This window comes from Buteo buteo, chromosome 16 (genome assembly GCF_964188355.1).
Source record: "Buteo buteo chromosome 16, bButBut1.hap1.1, whole genome shotgun sequence".
Taxonomy (NCBI): Eukaryota; Metazoa; Chordata; class Aves; order Accipitriformes; family Accipitridae; genus Buteo; species Buteo buteo.
In genome coordinates, this window is record NC_134186.1 from 22,142,258 (window position 1) to 22,169,818 (window position 27,561).

The 27,561-nt window shown below is 38.4% G+C and overlaps 1 protein-coding gene across 1 annotated transcript in view; it reads left to right on the forward strand.

Annotated features, from left to right (window-relative positions):
• CSTF3 (cleavage stimulation factor subunit 3) overlaps window positions 1-27,561 on the forward strand; it is a 50,822-nt gene that overhangs the window by 12,850 nt on the left and 10,411 nt on the right. The window contains exons 4-12 of the mRNA XM_075048184.1: window positions 20,918-20,950; window positions 21,338-21,435; window positions 22,884-22,950; window positions 23,046-23,080; window positions 23,187-23,313; window positions 25,944-26,021; window positions 26,224-26,386; window positions 26,922-27,031; window positions 27,439-27,555. Of these exons, the coding sequence (XP_074904285.1) occupies window positions 20,918-20,950; window positions 21,338-21,435; window positions 22,884-22,950; window positions 23,046-23,080; window positions 23,187-23,313; window positions 25,944-26,021; window positions 26,224-26,386; window positions 26,922-27,031; window positions 27,439-27,555 (828 nt within the window). The remainder of the gene's footprint in view (window positions 1-20,917; window positions 20,951-21,337; window positions 21,436-22,883; window positions 22,951-23,045; window positions 23,081-23,186; window positions 23,314-25,943; window positions 26,022-26,223; window positions 26,387-26,921; window positions 27,032-27,438; window positions 27,556-27,561) is intronic.

Here is a 27,561-nt window from a genome sequence, read left to right on the forward strand (position 1 = left end):
TCTAGCCTGCTCTGCTGATTTCCTGTGTCTTCTTGGGTAAGTTACTTAACCTGTTTTGCCATTATTAAAACAGATACCTACCTACCTCACAGGGTTGTTGTGAGGCTCACTTCAGTGATTAAAGTGCTTTTGGCATCTGCCTAAAAGGTGCTACAGAAATGTAAAAATAAATTCTGATGTAATACCCTATGATCCCGTAGGCCCAGCTGTCTCTTACTATTTCCTTTGTCTCTTCAACTGTTTGAACCATCTTTTAGATACAGAAAGACTTGACAATGCTTTTCATGCACTTGAAAGAACTTTTACTTTACCAGTGTTGTAAATATTTCAGTAGTTCTCAAGCAAGCATTTGAAGTTGTCACCTTTTTCTCTGCTAGTTTCCTTTGAGAAATCACCAGGTTGAAAATCCTCTTAAGCACATTTATTAAACTATGTTCATGTATTTGCAACATTTTTTAAATGATCTAAAGAATTTTTAGTTCCAGTTGCTCTAAGTGGAAACTTTAATCTCTAATTGTCCTGAATGTTTCAGGCCAGTTCACACCACACCTTTTTACTTTTTTTGTTGTTGAGTATATTGCATTATACCCTGGTCACTTTGAACTGTTGTTATTAGGGGTTGAAAGGTTGCCATCATTAAAGATTTACAAATCATAAGCACAAGACAGTTGTGACACCCCAAGTCTAGAAACAATAAATACAAAGCTAGTAACGTGCATGTAAAGTGTTTGGCTGTTAATATGTATTTTTTTTGTCTTGCGAATTTTGCAAGTAAGACTCCTGTGTTATTGCTTGTTCTAAAGAAATGAAACTAGATATATTTGTTCAGATAACTATTTGATATGAACACTTTGAATTTTAGATGTCTTGGTAACAAATCAGATGCTGTATGAGGATTCAGAGGGTGGGACCAAAGCTTAGGGTTGATTGTTTTGCATTTCATCATATGCAATACATCAGTATCTTTAATTCATGTAATTCACACTGGTGTGGATACTAGTCAGAATGTATCATTTAACATACTTGTATATGAAATATGTAAATAAAACCATTTAGAAAAATGATTGTTTTTGTTTAAAATGTTTGTGTTTCTTCAAAGCATTTTCTTCCCCTTTTTACTTTAATCTGGTTCTGAGTTCAGAAAAAAATTGTTATGCATACCACCAAAATTCTTCTGCTTGGGGAAAAATGGGAACTGACTTCTGTCAGGATGAAGGTGGAGTGATCAGAAGTCTAAGTAGAATAGACTTCTTGGCTGAGATTCTGTTTAGTGGTACTTTCAACTGAAAATATTGTATGTATCACTAGCTGATCTTTGTTAATTTCTTAATGGAAGGCATACCCGTTATAATCTGTGCCCACCCTGCTAGTCTACCACATTTCTCATAGTAAACTTCTGCTTTTGAGAAACTGCCGTACAGGTGCTCTGTACAAACATCCATACTGCACATTCTTGACTACCTCAGTCAGAGATTTTTTTAATCTTTTTTACAACTGTATTATTTATGATCTTTTCTTATTCATGTGTGGACTTGTTCCATTCCTGTTAATAAATGTTGTTCTGTCTGTGTGATTATTGTAGACTTGCACTAGAAAGTGAATGCAACTTCTTTCCTGTCTTTTCTACTCAATATGTAAATACAGGCATGTACATCTTGCATAGTTGCTGTGGTCCTACAAGTTGTATAATATCAGAAATATCAGAAAGTTATCCACATAATTGACATTTGTAGTTTCAGAAGATGTGTGGTACAACACTAGTGCATTTCTTTATAATTCTATTTTCTGTATTTGATCATTAAAATTATCATGAGAAAGCGTTAGGAATTTTAATTTTTGAAGTGGAAGTGATGCCTAATGAAGAGATTACTATGAACCCTCTTCTATAGTGTGTTGCTGTTTTCACATGAATAAACATGAACTACTTCCTGTTCTGTTGTATTCTTTCCACACGGGGTGACAGAAACATCCCTATTAGAAGTGTTAGTTATATAAAACTCTTGTTCACAACACTTTTGAAGTCTCACTTTCAAATGTAACGAGGACAGTGAAAACTTCTCGTCGTGTGCTTTCTTTTGTCAAAGTCATTTGCTGATCCTTCTATTGATATTTAGAGGGGGAATATGTGTGTTGGGTGAGGAACAAACTTGAGCTTCTTTCGTATGTCTGAACCTGAAAAAACCAGAAGTAAAAATATAGCTTTCTTGTGTACCCTGTATTAGCTGCAGATTGGTTATCTTCATCTACGTGGGTGAGGGAACTATAATCGTAATTTCTCATTCATTTCTACATCTCCTCCAGCTTCCAGTTGTCAGCTGGTTGAGTTACCTGATGCGCTTTATTCAGATTTTGAGAAGCGTGATGGCTGAGAGAACATGTTCTGTTAAACTTTTATCTACTAGTACTACTGCATAAAATAATGCTTTACTTTATTCTGCAGAATCTCTCTGCAGACTATAAAAAGGCTTTGAGTCGCTGCTGTGGTGAAGTACAGTGGCTTCTTTTAGCTAGAAACTCTGTGAAGGCAAGCCATTCGTTCTGGCACTCCTGTGTCCTGTTAGTACAATTGTTCTTCGTTTAAGAGTGTGCATTGTTTTTTCCCCTCGTTACGGTGTGCTTTTTCTCACTGATGGCTTCAATGTGACAAGTGCTTTACACCCAGTAACAATTTTGGACTTCTGCAATGAAGTGTTGTGTACCTAATACCGTAAGCTTTGACATTTTTCCTTTCTTAGATAATTCAAAAGTGAGAAGAAACAATATGCATTGGTGCATAACTGTACCATTGCACAGGCAGCATTCACGTGTTTTTGTGGCACATTGTATACATGCAGTTAACTACACATGAGAAGATCTTACAGTGATTTGAAACTGATCCATATTGGGGTTTAACTAGTTTGGAAGTGACAAATGTTCATAGTGTAGAAGCTTGGCACCATTTCCAGAGTTCATTGGAACTGTGGCATACAGAAATGTTTCATTTTAAGGATAGGCCTTGTAAGTAGAAAGGTATTCTTTTTAAATTTAGTTTGTGGACAGTTTTCAGTAATACTGCTATAGAGTGGAGTCCTATTGCATCTTGAGAAAAGACTGTTTAATAGAACTCACTTCTAACTTGAAGTGTAAACATTTCATCTGGTTCAGGGCCTGTTCCTTTAGAAGCAGATTGCACTAAGCCTTGTGACAGGGTCTGTGTACTAATCTTAGTTTTCACAAGTTCCAGTGAGCACACATTGCTGATCCATGAGTAGATCCTGTAATCAAAGGTCTTGTAGACTGACTGCTGGGCTAAAGGCTTTCAGAGCTTTAACATCTTCAACTTTCTCCAGAAGGAGGAGAGCTAGAATTGTTGGTATGCTGAGGAAGCTTGGTAATTTTACTCATACTTTCACAGCCACTCTGTGTTTCAGCAAAACAGTTACGGAGCTTATGCATGTAACTAAATTATATAGGCTTTATCATTATTAATTCAAACTGTTCCTCAGAATTGACTAACGTGAAAAGTTTAGTAGTGTGATGGAGGGTCAACTGTCTTACCTCATTTGATTCCTGTAATATGACTATATAAAACTTAAACTTTTTAATGAGGGCAGCTTACCCTCTCCAGTGCCCCATGGTTTGCATTAGTGCATGAGATGGAGAATAAGGAATAACTAGTGTGTGAAGCTGGAAAGAGAAATGACTGTACACTCTTTGAAATGTTAATCCGTGACCATAGCAGAACAAACTCTTACTATATACAGTCCGATACTTCCATTTTGGTTTATGTGAGAATGAGTATCAAATACATTTTAAAAAGTACTTTGCAAGTCATGCATTTGGACTAGAAAGAAAACTTGCAAAAGGATGCCTGTTTGATTTAGTATCTTTTATGTCCAGACTGCAGCAAAGCCATCAACTTCCTTCAGATATCATCCCTCCTGGAAGCATAGGTTTTCAAACACCATTCTTTCCGTTTAAACAAAAATAAACTCTACTCAGGGATTAAAGTGGATTAGATTTACAAAAATGAGGTGGCAAGTATGTGGTTATGTATGTGCTGTCCTGTAGATAAAACAGACATGGTGAAGTTAGCACATGAGCTAACTTCGTTGTGTTCAGTGGAACTACATTTATACATGAAGCTAAGTGTGTTTAAAAAGTTCATAGTGTGACCAAATAGCAAAAAGGGTAACTTGGTTGCAGCTGGGTCTTTATTTTGTTTTCCTTAGGAAAGGGGAAGATGCCTTGTCAAAGAACAAAAAGTTGAGAGGGTCTTTCCCCCCCTCCCCCCATCTTCTGTTTATCTCTCCTGCTTGGAGAAATAAAATGTATAACACTGTTGGCTATAGTTGGTGGCATTTCATAGTGTGTGTATGGGTGCTGGTACAACTTTCAGTTAAGTTCTCTCAATTTAGGAGCTGTTTTAGCATATTTTCAAAATAGTTTCAATTGGAATTTGAACTATGAAGTGACTTGTCCTATTTTAATGCTGATACCATTCATCTCAAATCTGCTTTCAGGCTATATGAAGGGGAGGAAACGAATGTTGTATTGATTTCTGTCGAATTCTGCATCCCTGCAGCTTCCATTGAGGGCATGTTCCCCAGTATATACACACACATATATATTACTTAACCAAGTGATGGATCAGAAGGAAAAAAAAGCATACTTAGCATTTCCAAAGTTAGAAAGGAAGGTAAAGCAACAATCAAATGCACCATTTACAATTCACTGACAAAATTTGGATTATTTTAGTTTTTGTGGTTAAATGAAGACATGCTGTAGGTTCCGTGCCTGTGGATTCCTCTGGAATCTCTCGAACTATGTGTATACATGTTCATTTGATGTGTATGTATGTGTTTATATAATAAGGTCTCACAGCTTAATTAATGTTCTTTTAAAATCATACTAAATAGAAATCTGGGTATGTGAGCATATCAGTGCAAATTGTCTACAGATAATTTACTTAGATTACTTAAAAGTTTATAGATGCTCATAACTTCCAAAAATAATTTGTCCTTAGGGGCATATATTTAAAATAACAATGAATGGAGGGTTTTTTTATTATATACAGCTTCAGTCTCGGTGCAAAAACATGACTTGATGCAGTATGTAAAGGAGTGGGAAAAATAGACTGTTAGATTTCCTGCTTTACTTCTGTTGTCTTGAACTCAGTATTGGCCTGCCTTTTCTCCATTCCTCCCTGTCCATCCAAAGGTTATTTGTACATGTTTTCATGGGCAGAATTAGAAGTGTATTTGCTGTAAGACTTGTGGACTATCAGGTATTGCTGTGGGCCGTATCTTTCAATACACCCTTGCAAGTCATCTTTCAGGTGACAAGGAAGTCTCAGGAGTCTTTATCAAGAAGCTGTCTTTGGGCAGTTCGGACATGTTCTTTGAATTTAAGTACCATAATTCTACTTGCAATTTTTGATAGGGCAGAACATGGTGGGAGGAGGGGGAGATTCCCTAGTAATGAAATAACTGTAACTTTTTTTGCCTTTCTGTAACTTCACTGATTTTGTTTAAAAAAATAAATATCCAAAATTAATCCCATGACAAATCTTTTTACATCCTAATTATTGCAAAAGAAATCTGGTTCTCTTAAGGTGTCTTAATTATGCTTCTGCAACTGTATAGCTGCCAGTGAGACTGCAATGGTGTTGCATTTGTAAAGCACGCAAACACATTTAGCAGCCTGTGATATGCAGTATGTTGTAGGAACAGTTCTGAATGAGTTTCATTTAAACTTTCCCTGAAACTTGGTTTAGTTAATCTCTATAGTTTACTCTTTTGTATTGTATTACAGATACTTAGAAGATAAATTTGTAATTAGAGCATATCATGTAGGAACTTGAGGTGTAAGAAGCCCTCTCATTGATGTGACTATTGTGGAGAATAGAATGATAGTGATTTAGTACATGTAAGCTTTCATCTACTAAAAGGTGTTATGCACTTTTTGCTAACATGCAATTAATACAGGTTGAACATGAGTGACAGTGAATAAGTTTACAGAAAATTGCTTTTGTAACATATCTTGCTGGTGGAAGTTTAGCTTGCAGCTTTCCTTCCCTTAGCTGTGTCAATTGACCCCTCTCCCCAGATTTTCCATAGATGTTGCAGTAACTATTAGTTTTAGTACAAGCAGCATGCTTTGAGGGTCTGTATGCGTAACCTGATAGTGCTGACAAGTTCATACATGAAGAAACGTTTCCTTCATACTGAATTAGAATGGCAAGCCTTACACAGAGAGCCTTAGTCTAGCAGTTTTAATTTCACTAGAGGAATTTCATCATTCTGGTACTGACTGACTGTGGCTTTGGGAATGGTAAATTCTGCCTAATTGTAAAATTGTGCTAGAAATGCTTGCTCTATGGTGATGATGACTGATCATAATATAAAAAGTAACTGAAAGAAAGTACAGTTCATTTATATTGAAGAATGTAAATTTCAAGTAGACTGGTCTTAAATAGTCTGGGATAAATGTTTATAAATAGGTGCCCCTGACAACCCTACTAGCTACTTAAGGTTTTCTTTGTAAAAATGCTCTCTAAAATAGTCCTCAATGCATGAGTTTTTCATTCCAAGTTACCTGAAAAAATGCTGTGGATGCAAGCTAAAACGTTTAACAGAGAGCAGTGTCCCCATCCCTGCTCCACTCCCTAAAAAAAGGAATTGTTGCCCTGGTAAGTATATGTTACTTGCCCATTATTGTTGCCCACTAGCTAGCATTCCTCAGGGAAATGTTAACAATATATTTATGTCAACTGAAATTCTGCACAGGAGTACTTGAGCAGGATGGGCAGTATAAGTAGTTGTTTAAAACCTCAGAATATTCCATGCTATTTGCCCTTGATAAAATCTCAGTGCTGGTAAACCTGAGCAGGAAACTGACTATACAATTTAAAGGATAAAACTTCTCCAAGATAAGATGTGACTAAACATAATTCAGGCTTTGTTGTTTTGTTTTATTTTTGTAAATTCAATTTGAGATTGATACTTAAAAATTATTTCCCACGTGCTTTTTTGTGTGTGTTAAAGATGGGTATTAAAAAGGAAGTACTATGGAACTTTAAAATTAGCTGACAGACTAATTCAGCAGAAATATTTTTCTGGCACTAAACACATGGAGGTAAGTTTCTCTTTTCATAATGCCACAAAGTTTCTGCTGTTTTTGCTACTAGTCTTAGCTGTTAAAAAGAAATTACTGTTGCGTAAGAAATCTCACCTATTTACAAAGCCAAAAGGCACAAAGTTAGATATTATATGTTTATTTCTCATTTTACTGATGTCGCTAACATTCAGTTTTGCTCCTAGAAAAGTGATTTTTTTTTTCTTTCCCATTTGCAGAAATTCTAAGAATAAGGTTAATCTGTGGGGGTTTTTAATTTATTAATGAGAAAAATATGGATGTCTCTAAATAATTAAATTTGATAATTCTTGTTTATCGGTCTGAATCAAATGAAGACACAGCACTGATGAGGTGTTATCATTAGTCTGCATGACAGACTTAGCAGCAGCCTGTTATTTCTGCAAAAGCTTCATAGTCAAACATTTTTCATTGCTCTTGGATTGTACTTTTGTGCATCCAATGCGTAGAAGTCTTGACCAAGTGTTAAGTTGCACTAACCTACTTGAACTCGGTAGTATTATCTGCGTTTTGCCTTTTTCCCAGGCTGGCAGAGTTGCTAAAAACTGTCTATACTATAACATTTTTCATCTGTGTGAGCAGAGTTTTCTGCTACAATCTATATTCAAGGTCAGTTCTCTGCTGGGGCGCTGACTGATTCAGTGAATCATGGAGGTTTTGTAGTGATGCTTCACCATGTTGCTAAATCTTCAGACTGGATTTTTTAAGCATGCTGCATCACCATGATGATATACACCAAAAACAAGTCAAGCACCATTGTCTTCCAACGCTAGGGTAAAATTTGAATGCGGGGAAATTCATGCCATTTCTTGAGAACCTTGTCTGCCTTGCAGTGAGATGCATCTTCCCAATTTAGGTAGTTTACATTATGTTTTAGTAGCAGTTCTCTGTTCTATACTTAACCAAATATTTTCTGCCAGTGATAGAGATTATCAGTTAAGCTACTGTGTTAGTTATGTGTCGCTTTTCCAGATGATGGTGGTTTGTTACTGTTGTGCACTTGGTGTCTTTACATCAGACCAAATGCTGCTCTTGGCATCCTAGCTTAAAGCAGCCAAATATAACAAACAAGAGAGATCTATCTTAGTATTTCTGAGATCCCTCGTGTGCTTCTGTGCTAATTAGATGCAAGAAATCAGCTGAGAGCCTACATACCATTTTTTAATGCAGTGCTTGAAACTGGCAGGCAATTTGCAACATTCTTTAATGCAAATGCTATCTGAAAGTATTCTGTACTTTTCTGTCCAGTCTTTCTCTACATAACAATGCATGTATCCTAGCAGTTAAAGTCCTCATGGTCCAAATCAAATAATTACCCGCTGTCCGTCTACTGAAGAGGCTCTTTTTTACAGTGTTTTAGAACACTTTACTCTGGGTTTCTGAATCATCGGTTAAAGCAGAAAAGCCTCAAAATGCACAGTTTGAGTCGTAGGGGGAAGAAGTATCAAGCTGACTGGATCCCTGCTGTCTTAAATAGTTTCCTAGTATATGCCTAATTCTACATGGACACTATTTAGCTTTAACCTCTGAAGGCATCAAGCTGAAGTTTAAAAGGGATGGAGAAGGGGAAGCCACTGTGAAAAACTGTTTAAGTGGAGAAGACAGTGTGGTATTTAAATATTCTAGAAACCTGTTTTTTAATCTACTAACCAATCTGATTAGCTGGGATAGTAATTACGCTCAAATTCAAATATTCTGGAAACAGAGGTCCCAGAATAGTTGTACTGAGTCTATCCACTTCGATGTTTTTTGGATCAAGTCTTTAACCAAAAAGATCTGCATTGTTATGTGGTTTCGGATTAGGCTGGCTGTGATCAGTCCAGACTTAGTAACTAGATGTTGAGAAGACCCTACAGTAAAACTCATATGTTGAAGGAAACTATTAATTCTTACCACTGAATGCTACTTTTATAGTGAATTTTGTTTCCTCTTCATTGCCAAAAGATAGAAATCTGGATGTTTAATTCTGTAATTGACTTTTAAAATATAGTCTTTCCTTTTTTAACATTATAGATGAGATTTTTCAGTAATTGTGATTAAGAATATGCATTCTCAGAAAAGAAATAGTAGAGAATTTCCTCGACGTCTGACAGACATATGAAAGATTTTTTTATTAGGGCAGCTGCCTGTATTAGAAAAAGACTAATTCTCTGAACTTCAGCTGGAATATCTCCTTGCTGTAGAACAAAACCAGCTCAGTCCTTCAGTTAATCTTACATTTCTGAGGCAGATTATTTTCCCGGATTACTAAATGACTGACATAGTGTTTCTTCATGATTTTATAGGAAATCCATGGCGGCAAAGCCAGGACCCACATCCCCTCCTTATAAGATTATTTTCGTAGCATTGTAGTTCAAGTGTGCTTGGTTTGGGTTTAGTAAGGTTTTTTTGTAATGCAGTATATATCCTGTCAACTGCAAATTGATGCTACGATGCAGTTGCAGAGTATTACTTGTGCCTGAGCATTATTCTCCACTATTAGTTTTTAGATTTCTGATTCTTGTTTTCCTGTGACAAGACAACTGTTGGTCAAACATTAGAGCCTCTAGCCACCTGTGGAGACTTAGGACCAATCTAATGGTTTTGAGAACCATTCCTTGGGCCATTTTTTGCAACAGATTATTGGAAAATTACTCTTTACATTCCAGCTGTGGAGACGAAATGTTAAGAACAGTTTGTCCTCTGCTGATGGGTCAAGCTAGTCTTGTGCTAATATTGTAACAGTAAGAAGATTGTGCTGTACGATAGTTACATCTTCTAGTACCATTTTTTATTCTTTGAACAACTTGTGCTCCTTTTCCTTAGAATAATTGCTTGTTTGGCTGTCTTTATTTTGGGGAAAGCCTTTATTAGACCAGTTCCACACTAGAAAATCAGAGGAATTAATGCATGGTCTCTGAATTAATTTGACCACTCAAAAGGGCAGCAGATCTTTCTGGTCCTGAGATGTCTTCATTTGGACTATTAACCCTTTTTGCTACATCAGTGTGGAGGCTGTTTAAGGGACCTTTGCTGCTTTCTAGAGGCATTGCATCTTTTTTTAAATGGATATTCAAGGATCCCTTTAAAAAGTAAAATCTCTCTGAAATTCTAGCTTGTTCAGGTGTATTATTAACATAAAATCTTGTTGAATGAATGGAGAACTCTTAAACCTTCCATACAAAAATTATTATTAGTTAACTTTATTCTACAGAAATAAATTTTCTGAAATATCATAATTCACAGCGTGTAACAATTACAGTTATCAAACTTAGCCTTTTCTGCACTTTTGTGCAAGTGTATTTGAAAAGAATGTATCAAAACTTTAGGCACGCAATGAGTGTAGTGAGAAGTCATCAAACTATAAACCTAATGGGGAACCTACAGACCCCCTAAAACATTCCATTTTCCCCAGCTGTATCATCAAATTACATAGTAAATCACCACTTTCTTAGAAACTTTGCTTTCTTACGTTCTCTGAGATATTTTTAGGATACCAAAATCAAAGGAGGAATAATTTTTTTTTAATGAGCTGTATGTTACTGTAATGAACACTAATTACCTGATAGAACTGAAAAGCAACTAGACGATTTTAAATTAAGTGTCTTAAGTTAGATCTGAAGTTAGAGCATCGTAAGGCGTAAGATGTGTGTAATGAAACAATTGGCTCTTATTTTTCATAGGTAGTGATGTCTCATGTACCCCTTACGATATGTCATCTGTTGCAGCAGTCTGATCCCTGCCTTATTTTCAAGGTCTTAATATTGCAAGGAGTTTTAGCTTGGATTACAGAGTTAGTGCCTTGCTAGTGGTGATAGCAGACTGCAATGTATCTATGCTTCTCAGTTTGGCAACCTTGTGTAAGATACTGGCACCTATTATCTTAGGAAATTAGCTGAAAAAAGTATTAGAGGAGTGTATTTGTCCAATTCCATTGCCCCTGCTGAGGGACTGTTTGCTTATGATATGTGGTTGAGGTAGACAACCAGTGTGATTTATCTGCGTTTACAATTTGGGGATCTCTAGCCCAATGACGTGGGCCAAACACCTTGCTTTTAGACTTCCCTTTTAATTTAACTTTTTAACTTTAATGATCTGGCCAATAGATAAGTCAGAAAGTCTTTCTTTAATTTATCTCATTGCATTTTGTCATGTTAACAGATTATCTTGCAATCCATGGGTGCTATATGTGCTTTTAAGTCCTATTAATTTTTTCCTCTGAGAGTTAAAGTGATATAAAATTAATTCTAGGCGAAAAAGCCCTGTTTCTTTGTAAAATGGCATACTTCCTAATAACTGCAAAGGATATCAGTAGATGTGTTAATGTTAGCCATCTGAAAACACATTTTAAAACTTCCCACTGCTTCTGTAAAATACAAAAGACATTGAGAAACAGGAATGAGAAGCAGAAGTGAACTAAAGTACGTAGGAGGAACTAAAATGCCTAAGTTGGGAAGGAAGCAAGGTAGTTTGCAGGAGTGTGAATGTGGGGTGTTGTTTTCTGCTGTGGCTTAAAGTGAGTGTGAAATTGAAGAGGAAATTACAAGCCACGGGGCATGTTGAAAATTGACTTTTTATTAAAATGAGATTTGCAGACAAATTGAGAATCTAGGTATGAGGTTGAATCTGGCTAGAAAGGAGTGGAAATAGAAGGGTGCTTAGCATTTGTAAATTACCTCATACAGTTAATACTACATTAAATTTGATAATGGGCGAATTGCCTAAATAAAAAAGGTAATGATTTTCCTGATTTGGAGAAGATATTAAAGAAAAGGTACCATAGAGATGTGTTGTACAATAAAATGCAGATTGAAGGAGCAAAGAACACTGGATTGTCTCCCGTTATTTGGAAGAATGGCTGGAGTACGTAGCTCGTACTTCCTAATTAGAAGCATAAAGCTAGACACTTACAGAAAATACGCTCGTGCATGGCAAGACCTAAACACCTAAGACAAGTTGTTGTTTTCTTGAATAGTACTGAGCAGAGAGTATGAAAGGCATCTTCCTCATGCTAGGTAGGGGGTCTTGGGTGCTTTTAGTCAGGTGCGTATGTAGGTAGGCTGCTGGAGTTTTACAGGCACATTTTAGAACATGGGGAGTGAAGTGGATGGTGCAGTTCAGTCAGGTGAAGTCAGTGGGTAAGGAATCATATCTCAGAATCACCATGTGAACCAGTTAGATGCAAAAAGTAAGCAAAAGATAATACAGGAGTAAAATTGAACAGGAGGGAATGGATCAAAATTTCTATACAAATTTTTTTTAAAGTAACTAGTGATATTGTAGTCGTGTCTAACCAGGAAATACCTGTTGCCATTTACTAAACATATGACCACAAGCAGAAGGTGCTTATTAAAGAGGTCTTGTAGTCTATTGACTTTTAAATTGGCATGTAAGAACTACTTACGCTAAGTAAAGAGCGGATATATGAAAAGTGATTTGTGGGGGAAAGCGTAACTATTGATTATATACCTAGTATCAGCTTCTGTGGGGGACAGTTGTTTTCAAACATTTGTAGAGGAAACTTAATCATTTTGCATGGAAGAGTTTGAGGAACTAGAACAAGGAAGAAAAGCTGTCAGTGCTGCTGCTTTATATGAGCTACATCTATGTGAGCTTTACCCAATACAGCAAAGAACAGCCAGTTCAGAAAGACTGAGGCAGTACTCACAGGTAGACAAAACTTAGAGATGCAGCAGCTCTCTTCTTCACCCCTAATTTCTAGGCAATTTTGAAATGTCAGGTCTGTAGGGCGGTGAAGTAGCAGATCACTGAAGTTGTCTTTTTTTGGTTTGGAAGAGCATGGAGTGTGCTTTTCATCATGACTTGGAAAGGGCTGTTTCTGCAGCTTTACTTGAACTATACTAATCCACAAGAGATATTTGCAACAATGGAACTCAGTTTGTCAGGAAGGAAGATGGCAGTGCAGGTAATAACATGAGGTGGGCTTGGTGTTTAAACATAACTGCAAATCTGAATCTTTTTTTTCCTGAAAGTGTGTCCTGGAGAGGAAGTAAAACACACGAACAAGCAAAATGAGAAGAGATAGCAGTAGAACACCATAGATGGGAAGGAAGAGGAAATACACTTGAGAAATCGCTTCTTCATTTTTATAATCCAGATTGAAAACAAAGGGAAGAAAAGAGAGAAGTATATGCAACATCAGAAGTAAATGAGATAGTGAATCACTGATTGCAGTTCAGTACCATTCTGCAACTAGGAAAATCATTTACCAGTTTTGTCATCCAACAACTGTTTTTAAGGCTGCCTATAAAAAAGTATTTCTCTATGCAGCCTCTGGCTAGTCTCTTGATAGAGGTGCCTGAAAGTTATGCTTGCTTTTCAAATTATTAACGTGAATAAAGTGCCTCTGAAGGACCAAGAGGCCAACATTTTTTGTAAGGGAGTAGAGACAGATGCTAGTCCTGAAGATTTGTCTATATGTGGAAATTAAATCAAATTGCACTAAGGCATAAACTAAAGCACAATAGCTATTTTTTGGTAACTCTGTCTCTGACCTCTCATTTCTTAATGAAGTCCTTGTTCTTCTTTACACTAGAGTAGATATTTAGGAATTAGATGGGGTAGGCATTTCTTTAATATTCCAAACTGTATTATTAGTATCAAAGTTAAGTTTCTTTACTGCAGTGCATTAATCTTTCTTCGCTTCTAGATCAATCCGTTTAAGTTTGTTCAGCAAGGTTGTCGAGATTCTCAATCCTTGTATTACTGCACTTGTAGAATGCAGACAGTTTGCCGATACCTAAGGATATTATATTCCTGTATTCTTCTGGATTAATTTATTTCCTGGTGCATCTGAAAATTAAACGTATGGGGTTTTTTGGTCTGATAGATGAAGCAAAAAGACATCTTCCATGTGCAGATTGTTCTTTTAATTGGTAATTATTTGTGTAGGTTTTTAAATTAAGAATGATTTAACTGTTTCAGCTGGGGCATATGTTACTCTGTCTTCAGAGTAGCATTTCACAGTTTCCTTGTTTGCACTCTTTTCTGAAGAGACTTCTGCTCTGAGCTGCTCTCTCACCACCCTCAGACAGGCGCAGCTGGGTTCCTCCCTTTCCCAAACTTCCAGATCTAGTTTTATTCTCCCAGTTTTGGAAATAGTCTTTTCAAGTCTTCAGTAATGCTTTTTTTTGTTTTGTTACAATTAGTCAGATGGTGGAGATGTTCCTGTAGAGATCTCTCTGGGCTGCTGCCTCTGAGAGAAGAAAGGTTGGTATAGTGCGTTAACCTGATGTGCTTTGGTTAACTGTTCCTGAAGGCTATTAAAGGCTTGGGGTCATGAGGCTGTAATGCCAATTTTCAAGAAGTTGGAGAGTGAGGAGCAACCTTGCATATTACTGCCTGTTCATGCAGCAGCTCTCTCTAGCTCTGCCACTGTCCTGTCCCAGCCTCCCGCTGCAACTTAGCTCCTTATGAAAAATGTTGCACTTTTCCTGTAGACATGGCTGCCTTTTACTGGGTTTTTTTGTCTTTCATCTAACAGAAAATGGTGATGTGGCCCAGAATTTGGTATAGAAAGCTAACGTTTTCACTAGCTGCTCAGTAAGTGCCAGTTCTTGTATTTATGTATGCAGGATATTAACTGGTAATTGGATTTGCAGAATTACAGGTCCTGTTCATTAGCTTAGACAATATTCTTAGTTACTGAAAAGTTTGTTTATTTTTAAATAGTGAGTAAATTCAAAGTATATCTAAATATAAATACATGATAGTGTACATGATAGACCACTATTTTGTTGATCAGGAAACAATTGTGAACGTAAAAGATGGTTGTGATCAGGAAGCATGGGGGGTCAAACACTGGAACAGGCTTCCTGGAGAGGTGGTCGGTGCCCCAAGCCTGTCAGTGTTCGAGTCATTTGGACAATGCCCTTAACAACATGCTTTAGCTTTTGATCAGCCCTGAATTGGTCAGGCAGTTGGGCTAGATAATCATTGTAGGTCCCTTCCAACTGAAATATTCTATTCTTAGGTTTCCTCAGAAGCAGACTGCAAAATGGTGCGCTTTTTTTTTTTTTTGCTCTGCATTATAGATTATAGCCATTTACATGGCAGCTGTGACTGCATCCTGTAGGGAAACTGTTTTTCAAGTGAAGATATGTCTAGTGGAAACAACATGACTTAAAATTTGGTGTAATGCCATGGTTCTGGAAGCTCTAGAAATAATATGTGTAATAGTAGTTGGAGGCATTTCATGTAGAATAATTTTAAGGAACTTTTCAAACCTCATTTCATGGCAGACTTAAATTGAGACGCATAACCATGTGAATGTGAAAAATTACACCATACTGAATGAAAATACTTAGAATCTCATCTTGCTACATTTTGAGAAAATGAGTTTTCCCATACTCAGTGTACTATATCTCTTCCTTGCAGTCTTCACTAATAGCAAGATAAAAGCTATATTTTCACAAGGACTATTATAACTCTGAATGAAGACTGCAGAAATACCGAATCATTCAATCCTTATCTAGTACAAATTGTAGTAAAATTCTATATTACAGAAATTACATCTGCAAGTATATGCTAATGTTTTTAAATAAAGGATTTCATTGGTTAAGCCTTGGAATAACTTGCACAAATGAAATACGTGCTTTGTTCAGCATATGTAAGTTTTACATCCAGTTATCTAGGCAGTTATAGTCTAGCCTCCTTGGGTTAATGACCCACATGTACATGCAACGTTAGTCCAGCATTTCGCCTGCATTCCATGTACTTGAACAGAGCTTGGTTTGCTATATGCAAAGGTAATTGCTGTTATTTGACCTGCAGGAAAACAAGTTTGTCATGTTAAGTGCTCACACAATTAGTCATTGACTGGAAGCCTCAGCAAATAGGAAAAGGCTGAGTGAGCTAAAGATAGAGGAGTGAATTAGCATGTTACATTCTCTCCATCCTTTCAAAGATTACATTTCTTTGAGGCAGTCTGAAAAGCTTCAACTGGTATGGTCCAAGCAGTATTTACTCTGCAAATAAAGTGCGAACATCTCTCCAGCCAGCCCTACCCTATGTTTTGGAAATGGGTAGAGAAATGTGAATGTATTTTGTTACATCTACAGTTCTATACTAGTAGAGACCCAAATTACATCCCACTGGGCTTGACAGTGGGTAATTGATTATTTACCTTAACAATCAAGATGTTTAAAAAAAAAAAAAAGGCAAATGGTCAACACAAATGGATTCAGTGATGATAAAGGTTGTGTAGTCTGATTTTATTTTTAAAATGTTAACTTTTTAATTTTCTAATACCTAGTCATCTAACTGTCAATGAATATAGGTCTTTCACAATGAGCTCCCTTCAGTTAATAAACAAAAGCAGTACTTCCAAATACATACATGTAGGCTTTGGTTGTAATTTTTTTACTCTGAAAGATACGTTGTGTATGTGGGTTTTTTTAAAAAACATTAAAGATATTGCATACATGGTAGTATTTATAATGAAACCAGATTTTAGGAAATAGTTCTGAAAATACCAGCCACTATGAACTAAATCCTCGGAAAGTTAACGCTGGGGCTTCTGTGGCGTTTTCTTCTCTCCCGGCCTGAACCTCATCAGCTGGTGCAGTCTGCCAGGGGTGCACAGTGTTCCTCTTCAGGTCCCTCTTCCAAAAGAAGTTCCAAAAAACACTGGAGAGCAGTGCAGGGCAGGTGAGGTGTGGAGAGGGCAAGAGGATCTACCTCACCAAGGGAAGAGCTGGAGGCAGTGGATAAGGGGACGTAAGATTTTATGCTTGAGAAAATGTTTTTTTTTCCTTGATAAATAACTATTGAAAAAGAAGATGGGAGTTGGGATATAGAAATAGGTGGGAGAAAAAGTCATGCTGATCCTCAAGTACCACGTACTAATCTTGCTTCCTTAGGAGCTTGATCAAAACCAAGAAACACTGAAAAGGTTAAAATAAAACTAGGACACTTTTTCAGCCTGTGTTGTATGTTGCCAGACAACTACAAGTAGTCTTAAGTCTCTAGATTAATAAAATAATTTGCTTTGCATAATCATAAATGACACATATGCCTTTTAATAAGTCTATTTAAAAGGGTGAAGTGCAATGTAATTTATGGATTAAACTTTGCCTTTCAATGTTTGCAAAGCTCATTATAGGGAAGCACATTGTGGATTCTGGGAAGAAATTTGACCCTGTTATTATGAACTTGTCTTGTACAAGGCTGATACAGTTGTGACTTAAATTTGCTATTGGAGCATCAAATTTAAAGTTACTCTTTCAGCAAAACAGGTGGAATTTCTCATTGTCACAGGCAGAGGAAGGCAAGGTCAGATGTGTTTTACTACAGGAGTATCTAAGCTGGTCAGACTAGGTGGCCTTTGTATAATCTTCATGGATGAAAGGGAGATATTCATATATACCAGTTTCACCTTAGAATGACAATATGTCTAAGCTCATTCTGTAGGTGGTGGATTTGTGGTGGAGACAATCCCATGTGTTAGCCTCCATGAGGGCAACGCCTGCCTCTTGAATTAAAGCAGTCAGAATAGGAATACAGGCAGTGTTAGAAATTGAAGGATAATCTGCTGAAAAGAGCTATAAGTTCACTTTGTTACATTTGTGTTTAAGGACAAAAATACAGTATTAATGTCAATCCTTTAATGCTTGCCTACATCTAATCACTGCCTGTTGCTGTGTCTGTAATAGGAAAAACAAGAAATGTAACAGAAATGTGTGACCGTGCCTCCTGGAGTCAGCGTGTGCCCTCCCTCGTGATGGGCTTTCCCCATCCCTGTGGTGTCCCTGTACCAGGGCTGCCAGGATGTTTGCTTGGGATGGGTGAGCTGAGAAATGCAAACAAATTCCAGCAGGAGAGAGCTGCTCTTCCCTCTGGCTCTGGGGGCTTCAAAAAAACTCCATTGAGAGAGACCCAGTAAGCATTGGCCAATATTGCTTTTTATTTTCCTTTATTTTTTAACAAATCCTGTCAATCTCCAACCTCCTAACTTCATTGGTACCAAGATTTCTGAATTTTCCGATATCCATATCAAACCACTTGTGTGGATTTAACAAATACATAACATAGAAGTCCAGATGCGGTCAGCAGCTTTTCATGTATCTGATAATTCACATAGAAAATATTTTGTTGAGTCATAACACATGCAAATAAAGAATATAGCTTTTTTTTCTTAGCAAAATATTTTACTTTTCAAGTCTGGTTATTGGAAGCCAGGTAGTCTAATTGATAAGTACTCCTTGTGCTCTGTCTTTTGATGTTGCTTGGTGACAGTGCTGTCAGGTGCTAATAAAGTTGCTCTAGTAAACAATTAAGTGGGATTACTGTGCACTTAACCTGATGCTGTATACAATTAACTGAGGGCAGTCTAGGTCACTCATGCTGAGTAATAGTTGTCATTGGGCTTTCGGGTGACAAGGGGCAGGGAGACGTGCTAAGCAGGCAGAGAGCGTTCACAGCCCTATCAGCTACGGCTAGGAATTGTCTTTGGCGTAGTAACTCAAGGCAGACGTGCAAAACACTCTTTACGTGGCTAAAGCTGGAAGGCACGCTAATTTTTGTCCTGCTGCTTACAGCTTTTCATTCTGAGCTTTTAAAAATTTATTTTTGGTCTTGTTCTTTAATAACTACAAGGTGTTGCCTTTTATTGGTGGCAAAGCCATGGATTAATTTTATTTAGTTTTCACAAAAAACAGATTTAAACTATCTCCTGGGGAGTCACTCTTCTTTTTAAAAATAAGTTTGCTCATCTTATTGAAGACTGTACTTAAGTACAAGGGAAGAAAAGTGCAGGCAGCTGTGCTCTGTGCTGGACATACAAACCAAGATTCATTTGTTCTTTTCCACTTGGTGACCAAGGATAAAAGGAGTTTGCAGGGGCTGGGAGGTGTCGACTGAGAGCTCTGGCTCTTTAGTGAGAGTTGAATCCTTTTGGTTGTATTCTAGGAGCTGCTGAGGAACCTGAAAAGTTACTTTCAAAAAAGGATGAAGTAAAAATGGGAGATGTGTTTTTTGGACTTTACAATGAAGGAGAAATTTAAAATACAAGAATTTACTTTCCTTCAACTAGAAATAGGGCAGCATCAGACTCCTTAACTTGTGTCCACAAAAGACTTCTGTCTAAACGACCCTACAATTATTATAAGTGCTTTTTAAAGGTTAAAAGATCGTGCTCTACTCGCAAAAAGCTGTGATAGAGTGGCAGTAGGATACGTACCCATACCTGAGGGTGTGTTGGGTCAGTGTGTCTTCCCGCCGGGGTTAGCGGTGTTCTCCATAGCATGGACGTGCTGCCTCCTGATTTAGTTAAGTGTTTTTTCAAAGCATTGTTATTTCTGTCATCGGTCATTTCTCTGGTCAGCTATCTTTTAACTGAATAGTTTGCAGAAAGACACTGTGAAAATCACGTGTGCAAGATGTAATTAGGCTTAACTTTCTGCAAACCTGGCCTTTGTGAAATCCTTTCAACCTGGGCAGGATACTGCTCGAGTTTGAAAGCAGGACGGACACAAGGGTCCGGTCCACCATGTGTGCCATTGAAGTTTTTCTGCAAAACTTGTTTGAATTCTCTCGGTTTTAACCCATCTTGTTCAGGAGTGAGAGAAATGGGGATGCTCTGTTAGGGCTCTCGGATGCCGGCGTGTTGCAGGAGTAACTCAGGAAACAGCAAAGAGGAAGGGCAGTGCATGGTGCAGTACAGGACATATTTATTTTAAGCCTCCTGCAGATGAGTTGGTGTTTCCTAGTGCTGCCATTAAAAATTCTCTTGTGCATTAGAGTGAGAATGATATAAAAATGATATAATTATTACCTGGTGCAAAGGGTGCTGTTTGTTGCCTACCACCATGCTCCTTGGGGAAAAGGAAAGACTTTCAGACTCCGAGAAAAAAAGCTGTGAATCCCCTAAGTAAACAAAGAGCAATGCAATTTAAAAGGGAGGTTTGATGCTTCAAAAAAAAATGCAACGTAGCGTAACAAATCCTTACTTCATTAAAGGCTCTTTATTTCAACACGGATAAGCATCTTCTAAAGGTGTTGATTTTCCTTGTTTCTTCAAGGTGTGCCTCTACAGACTGCCTAGTAGGTTGACATAACTGGAACTAATAAATACACGAAGGGTGCCGGTGTGGCCTCTCCATCTGTCTCGTGCTTTTCTTTGCCCTGTTACTTCGAGACTAGGTTTCACCCTCTACCCTTGCGGTGTGCGTGCTGCCTGAATGCAAGGAGTGCCAAGCTGTGAGCGTGGTTTGGGTCCCTGGAAGGGAGCAGCAGGGCTGGGGGCACCTCTCGAAAAACAGGTTCTCCGTGGTGGTTTATTCATGGTCCCTTATTCAGCTTCAGCGTATTATAGCAAAGTGTACTTTGAGAAGTAAATATGCAAATATAATATGTTTATTAGCCTATTAAGTTTTGTAAATATGGTATTTTACCCTTAATTTACTAAATCCTGGTCTAGAGGCTTTGGTACCGAAGTGAATATATGCACTTAAGGCAACAGAGTACCTTGAAATAAGAGGCTGAGTCTGGGTGTCCAAACCAGAATACAAGAAAGCAACTTTACCTACTGATACCTAAATTTCAGCCCTAGCGGAAGTGAAAAATAAAAAAAAAATTTAAGAAACCACTAATTTTGAAAAAGCTAAGCAAAGTACATGATTTTTGTATATTTAATTATATTTTTGCAACTTTATGTGGTGTTACAATGTAATTAGTTTAGGCAGCCAAAGTACAAACTGGAATGCTATAGTACTGTATGAAGAATATATTCCTGCTATTCTAAAATAGTTTCTTAAGTGATTTGTTTTTTTCTGCTTCCCTATAGATTAAAGCAAAAAATTATGACAAAGTGGAAAAGGTGAGTCCTATCAATATATGTAATATATCTCTATAGCAAGAACAAGTATCTTGTGATTAGGCTAAAGCAGATTGAAAAGAACTATAGCTGTTATTGAATGCACTATTCAAAAACACAGATAAGAAGTATCACTGAAGTCAATTTGTTGTTGCTACCAACCTGTAATCAATGCAGTGTGCAGAGGAATTTCTCTGCTTAATTCTCGCCCGTTCCCTTGCGTAGCAAGGGGATGCTTTAGTCAAAGGATGAGTAGTTTAACTTATGCTTTCTTACGAATCTCAATCATAATTACAAAGATTATTTTAATTCATACTGTAGAGCTTTAAAAGTAGAAACCTAATTTCTGTATCTGGAATCCTGATCACGTCTTCTTGATGTATTAAACAGTTATTTCAGCGATGCCTTATGAAGGTTTTACACATTGATTTATGGAAATGTTACCTTTCCTATGTACGAGAAACCAAGGGGAAGCTACCTAGTTACAAGTAAGTTGACAGTTGCTCTGAATTATTCTAGTTTTATGGTGAATATCTTCTTGATTTTTGATTAGGAGGTGGGGAGGAACCTGGGTGGCAAACCTGCCTGGGGATCTTCTGGTAGAGTGTTGGGGGGCATAATATATAATCTGCATTTAGAAAACATTTTCTTTAAAGTTTCTTTAATTGAGCTTGCTGGGTAAAATTGCTTCCTTAGTCTGGATCCATGTAACAAGGTAGGACAAGAGCGGGGGAGTAGCTGGCGTATCCATGCCAGTACCCTGCAGATGAGATTGGTGCTTGAGCCAATCTGAAACACACTTCTTCCTCAGTCGGGACCTTTTGCTGTCCTCTCCCTTAGTGCCCTGTTTAGAGTCTCCACAAAATTCAGCATTCATTACAGCTGAGGTACTATATTTGACCAGCACTAGTAAATAGTTCAGTAATTAAAGTTTTGGAATGCATAAAAAATCAGGGTGTCAAAATTCTGGGGTGTATTAATCTTCATCCCTTTCAGTTACTACATTTTGCTTGTTTATAAATCCTGTGAACTGAGTTTAATGCTTTTTCTTCCTGTTTGAGTTTCAAAAAATACCGGTACCTTTCAGTATCTATAAACTGGTTTTTTCCTAGCCCACCATAATTTCTTTGTACTATGACTGGCAATATAACTAATGCATTAACAGAAAAAAAAGCAGTTTTTAAAAAATTTCTTTTTACAAGGCTATTTTGAAACAATTAAAAAAGCATCAGTTCTCTGCCCCCCACCCATCTTTTTATCTAATTTAACTTTCGTCTATTTTTCCTGTTAATATGGCCAAGGAGGTAGCAAGGTACCGAAAGATGTTTGAGTAAAGGAAACTGGGAGAAAAGCGGGAGAGAGAAAAAGCTGTTTTCATTGCAAATTGACCAAGGAAATATTCTGTGAACATTTTAAATTTGTGGAAAAAATACTTTGAATTGGGGGGGGGGGATAGGAATTCATGTGAAAGATTTTGGGCAATGTCCACACAGGGGAGCTACTCCTAATTGCCCCAGCCTTCTGGTGTTCCTGGAGAATTACAACAAGCTTTGGGGAATTCTGAGAGGAAAAAAAGAAACCACGGGTACATCTGTCAGCTAAGAAGATGTAGAGGGCAGTTGTTTTCTATCTTCTCAACTTCATGTAGTATATGTGGATTTCCACTTACTTAAGGTGGGGCGCTCAGGAACTGTTAGTATGCTAGATTGCTACCAATGGGTTTAAATAATTTTCTTAAATAAAACAAAGAAAAAACCTAAATGCAGAATTTAAAGCTATCTGAGAATGCCAGTTTTTACTCTCAGCTGTTGAATGATATTTTTCATATCTCAGTGTTCGGTTAGAATTTGCTGCACAAAAGAATACTCTTAAATAAAGAATTTTTTAAATACTAAACACTTGCTCTATGGTCTTTGTGGTTTGTTTTTTTCCTCAGAGAAAAAATGGCTCAGGCATATGATTTTGCTCTGGATAAGATTGGCATGGAAATCATGTCATACCAGGTATGTTTTTCTATCAAAACACATTTTATTTCTAACTTTATAACAAGTACAACTAAACATTGGTTTCATTATGTGTAATATTTTTTCTCACATAGATCTGGGTGGATTACATCAATTTTTTGAAAGGCGTGTAAGTACCTTAAAAGAATTTTTTTAAGCTCAGTTAATGTAATATTGATGTTTATACCAGTTATGATCTGTAATAGCTGACGTTAATCTCTCTCCCCACTATTTAGAGAAGCAGTAGGATCTTATGCAGAAAACCAGAGGATAACAGCTGTCCGTAGGGTTTACCAGCGTGGTTGCGTGAATCCAATGATAAACATAGAACAGCTCTGGAGAGATTATAACAAATACGAAGAGGTAATCAAGAACATGAAATTTGTTTGTGATATTAAGAAAGAAATAATAATCATATAGTCAAGTATGGTGCCCAAACTGTATCCACTAAATAATTATGTATAAAAGAGATGAACGGCAGTATAAACACGTTTTGCCTGTGCGGTATGTACCAAGACCAGTGGCAAAGCTCTACAGGTACCCGAGTGAATTTTTTAATTTATTTTAAAGACTTTCTATAGGATACATTTAGCTGTCCCATTTCCCAGTTGGCCCAGTGGAATTGCTAGTGAATTAGAAATCACTGTCATCGATGATGGAGACTATATTTAATGGAAGCTAGAGCAGATCAGCTGGCAATGAGGGCTTGCTTCCCCAAGGAGGCACTCCCCTCCTTTCGGTTATAGTTGAACAGGGTAAAGAGGCATTCAGCTATGACGGTTTGGACGCCTTTCACAGCATTAAGTTACCTGGTCTCAAGTACATATAAAATGCTCCTTGCCGTCCTTCACCTGAAGCCCTTACAGCATCAATTCAGGTGAGTCTGCTACCACACTGTCGTCAGCAAGCGTAACCTCAGTTCGTTGGCCTTGCAGGCTAATTCGTAGCTGCACCTTTATAGTGCCTTTGTAAACACATTTGGTAACACCTTGTTCACCTGCCCCAGTCAGCAGAGGTGGGAATGCAGAACCGAGGGTCGATGCCCTCGCGCTCAGCACCACCAAGCAGGGATGCTCACGCAGCACTCTCCCTTGTCCTGCCTGTTGCGCCCGGGGTTGCAGGTGCTGGCGTGCTATGTGTCGGCTGTGCGCCGAAGGGACGATTTCTCTTTCCTTGGTGCTAATTATGCAAGTTGTAGGCTTGGTGATCCCTGACGTTAATAGGGCCGCCGTGCTTAGCCAGTGGGAGTACCTCCGGGCATCTGCAGCCACGAGCGCGTACTGTAACAGCTCATCACCCCGTCGGCATTCAGAGATGCCACAGCTAGCCTGCTGACCACCAGGGAAGATACCCAGTGACGTGCCTTCTCCTGCGTAGGAAAATCCCCAGTACAACTTCCCTGTAAACCTCCTCTTCCCCTCCCACACAGCAAATGAAGGCTGTCACTGCTGGTTCCTACTACTTTCACGAATACGTAGGGAGACTGTCGAAACGACAGCTGAAACCTGTCCTACATCGGTTCTGCGCCGCCTTCTAGTTAAGGCAGCTCTGGCTGTGACACGAACCGGTACCTCGGGCTGTTCACAGTTGCTGGGAGCCGAGGGCCTGCGCTCTGCTCGGACGTGGGTTTCTGCCCGTCCCGTTCTGGCTAGGCTGGCCCCGAGGGAAGGGGCTGCTGCTGCTTACGGGTGTCCTGGCACGGGGAAGGAAAGGCTCCTCACCAGAAGGGCTCTTTGAGGGGGAAGCAATTCCCCGCATCAGTAGCCCAACAACACCGAAATCACGCACGGGGCTCAGTATGAAAGGTTACTGGCTATTTGCTGCAATTAAAATACTCTCAAGCTTCCCTTTAGCTCAGTCAGTAGCCACCGGGTAGCAATATCAGCCTGTCAGTCACCAGTATCTTTAATTAAACAAATGGTCAAAAGTGGCAACGCCCCTAGTGAGACAGAGAAGTGACGATCTTTGGCTCACAAAGGCACACGGCTGCAGCTCACGAGGCTGGGAATGCATCCTGGGAGAACGTTGCTGCGTCCTCAGCCCGGTCCTGGGTTAAATGGGGCATTGGTGGGTTTGTGTGCCAACCGGCCCAGATAGCAATCCCAGACAGCACTCTGCGCAAGTCCAGACGGTTCCTTTGCTTCTGTAACGAGTCAGTGCCCAGCTCGGGTGCCTGTTTGGAATAGGACGGAAAGCTGCGCTCACCTTCCTCAAAGTCCTGGCAAGCCACACCAACAAAATCCACCCGGACACAGGTGTGAACAAAAGGGCGGTTCTTTGAGATTTTGTTCATGCCTGGGACCCCGTGGCCAGGCTGCGTTGCTGATGTTGAGATGTGGGTTGCGCGGGGGACCCCGGCTGCCCCAAGTGCCCCGCTGCACGGCGGAGCGCTCCGTGCGTGCGTTGCGGTGGCAGGTCTCAAATCTCTCTCAGCTCAGAAAGGTATGCATGTGGCAGGGTGTATGTTGAATAGAACTTCTTTTAAAAGGTGTCAGTCACTTCAGGAACAGAGGAGAAGGCAGAGCTTTGAGCTTGGAGGTCAATCGCTGTGACTGCTTGTCCAAGAAAACGGAATTGCTCATGTGCTGCCTTGGTCTTCACCTGGTGAAGAGTGAGCAGCAGCAAGGCAGGGAACTGTCACTCTGACTAGGCTCTGACTGTGACTTAAAAGGAAAAATGTAAATCACAAATACGTTCTTTCCACTTTCTCCCCCAGCAGGTTTATGTAAAATTCAGTGTAAGTGATTAAAAATACACTGAGGTGCTTCAGATCAGTTGATTTGTAGTAGTGAGGTTAGTCTCTGATAAATAAGTTGTTGCCCATACGTTTATTAGGAAAATGCAGTACCTTTTGAGATCAGTGTTTTAAAATAACTTTGTTCTTCTTGCTCACTTTTACATCCCCTTTCAAGCTCTTTTCTATATGAAAATGAGATTCAGTATTTCCAAAGTGAAATTGCACATTCCCAGTTCCTTTTTTTACCCTTCTCCAGGGCATCAATATTCACTTAGCTAAGAAGATGATTGAAGACAGGAGTAGAGATTATATGAACGCACGACGGGTAGCAAAGGTACAACCTTCTGTTGACTTTTCTTTGTTCTATTTAATTCTACAAACTAGCATTAAACTTGGTTCTTATTTTCAAATAAAAGTGTGTGTTAGACTAATAAAGTTGGTATGCTAAAATATTTGTATCAGTTTTATAAAGCATAACCTAAAATAAATGTTCAGTGTGTTTAAATGTGCTGTTCAGAACGTTGCTTCTGTTCCAGGAATATGAGACAGTGATGAAAGGTCTGGACCGCAATGCTCCCTCTGTCCCCCCACAAAATACCCCACAAGAGGCTCAGCAGGTAGACATGTGGAAGAAGTACATCCAGTGGGAAAAGAGCAATCCTTTGCGTACAGAAGATCAAACTCTCATAACAAAAAGAGGTAATTTGATATTGCACTAGGACATGCAGAATTGTATTTCTTAGCTCCATTAATGATCTCCAGCGTAAGTAATGATGTGATTCAGTGTGCAGGGATCATGCTGGAGCAGAAGTAGATCAAGTTTCTTGAATTATGTAGGTGGGTTTTTTTTAAACTACTCTTTAATTTTTGCTCAAGCCAAGCTGAAAGTAATACACGGATTTTGCGGGACAGTGCTATAGTCACGTGCCACTAAACTTTCATCAGAGGTCAGGAGACCGTGGATCACAGCCTGATTTTATGGGTGATGTTCTTGAACGAGTTCTGCTTCTTTCTCTGTGGAGGAGGCAGGTTTTAGGTGCTAGTTATGATTCATAATGTTTCTGGCAATATAAAAGAACTGCAGTTGTGATCATTGTATTAAAAGCCATTTACAGTTAATATTGTCTGATTTATTTACCATTTTTTGTATTTCATACTTCTGTTGTGCAAGATGGTACCATTTCCACGATAATGTAGAAGGAGTATTTCTTAAATTATTTTTTTCCCCCCCCAGTTATGTTTGCCTATGAGCAATGCCTTTTGGTTCTGGGACATCACCCAGATATCTGGTATGAAGCTGCACAGTACCTCGAGCAATCTAGTAAACTGCTAGCTGAAAAAGGGGTAAGCAGATTGCCATTGGTTTTCTTTCTCATTTCATTGCCTTGACATGGTGTACTGTTAATTTTTTCCTCAAATACTTAAGAACAAAGGACGGGGGTATGAAAAACATTTAGCACCATAAGTTGTGTCATGTTCAGAATTTAAAACTGGGGCTATTTTAAGAAAGAAAAATATTTGCATTAGAGATAAGAATTATAAAAAACTATTTCAGTTTTAGCTCGGGCGGCGGGGGGGGGGGTTGGCCTGAATTTTGTGATTCCTTAAGTACTGGGGAGATGATTATCTCTTTATTGGAGCACTTCATGGAAGTTCGCTGGGACTTTTCACAACACACAAGATATTCCATAGATTGGCCTTCATTGTCACAGATGCTGAACAATTATATTATCATACTTATTTTATAACAGGACATGAACAATGCTAAACTTTTCAGTGATGAGGCTGCTAATATTTATGAAAGAGCGATCAGCACTTTATTAAAGAAGAATATGCTTCTTTATTTTGCATATGCAGATTATGAAGAGGTGAGC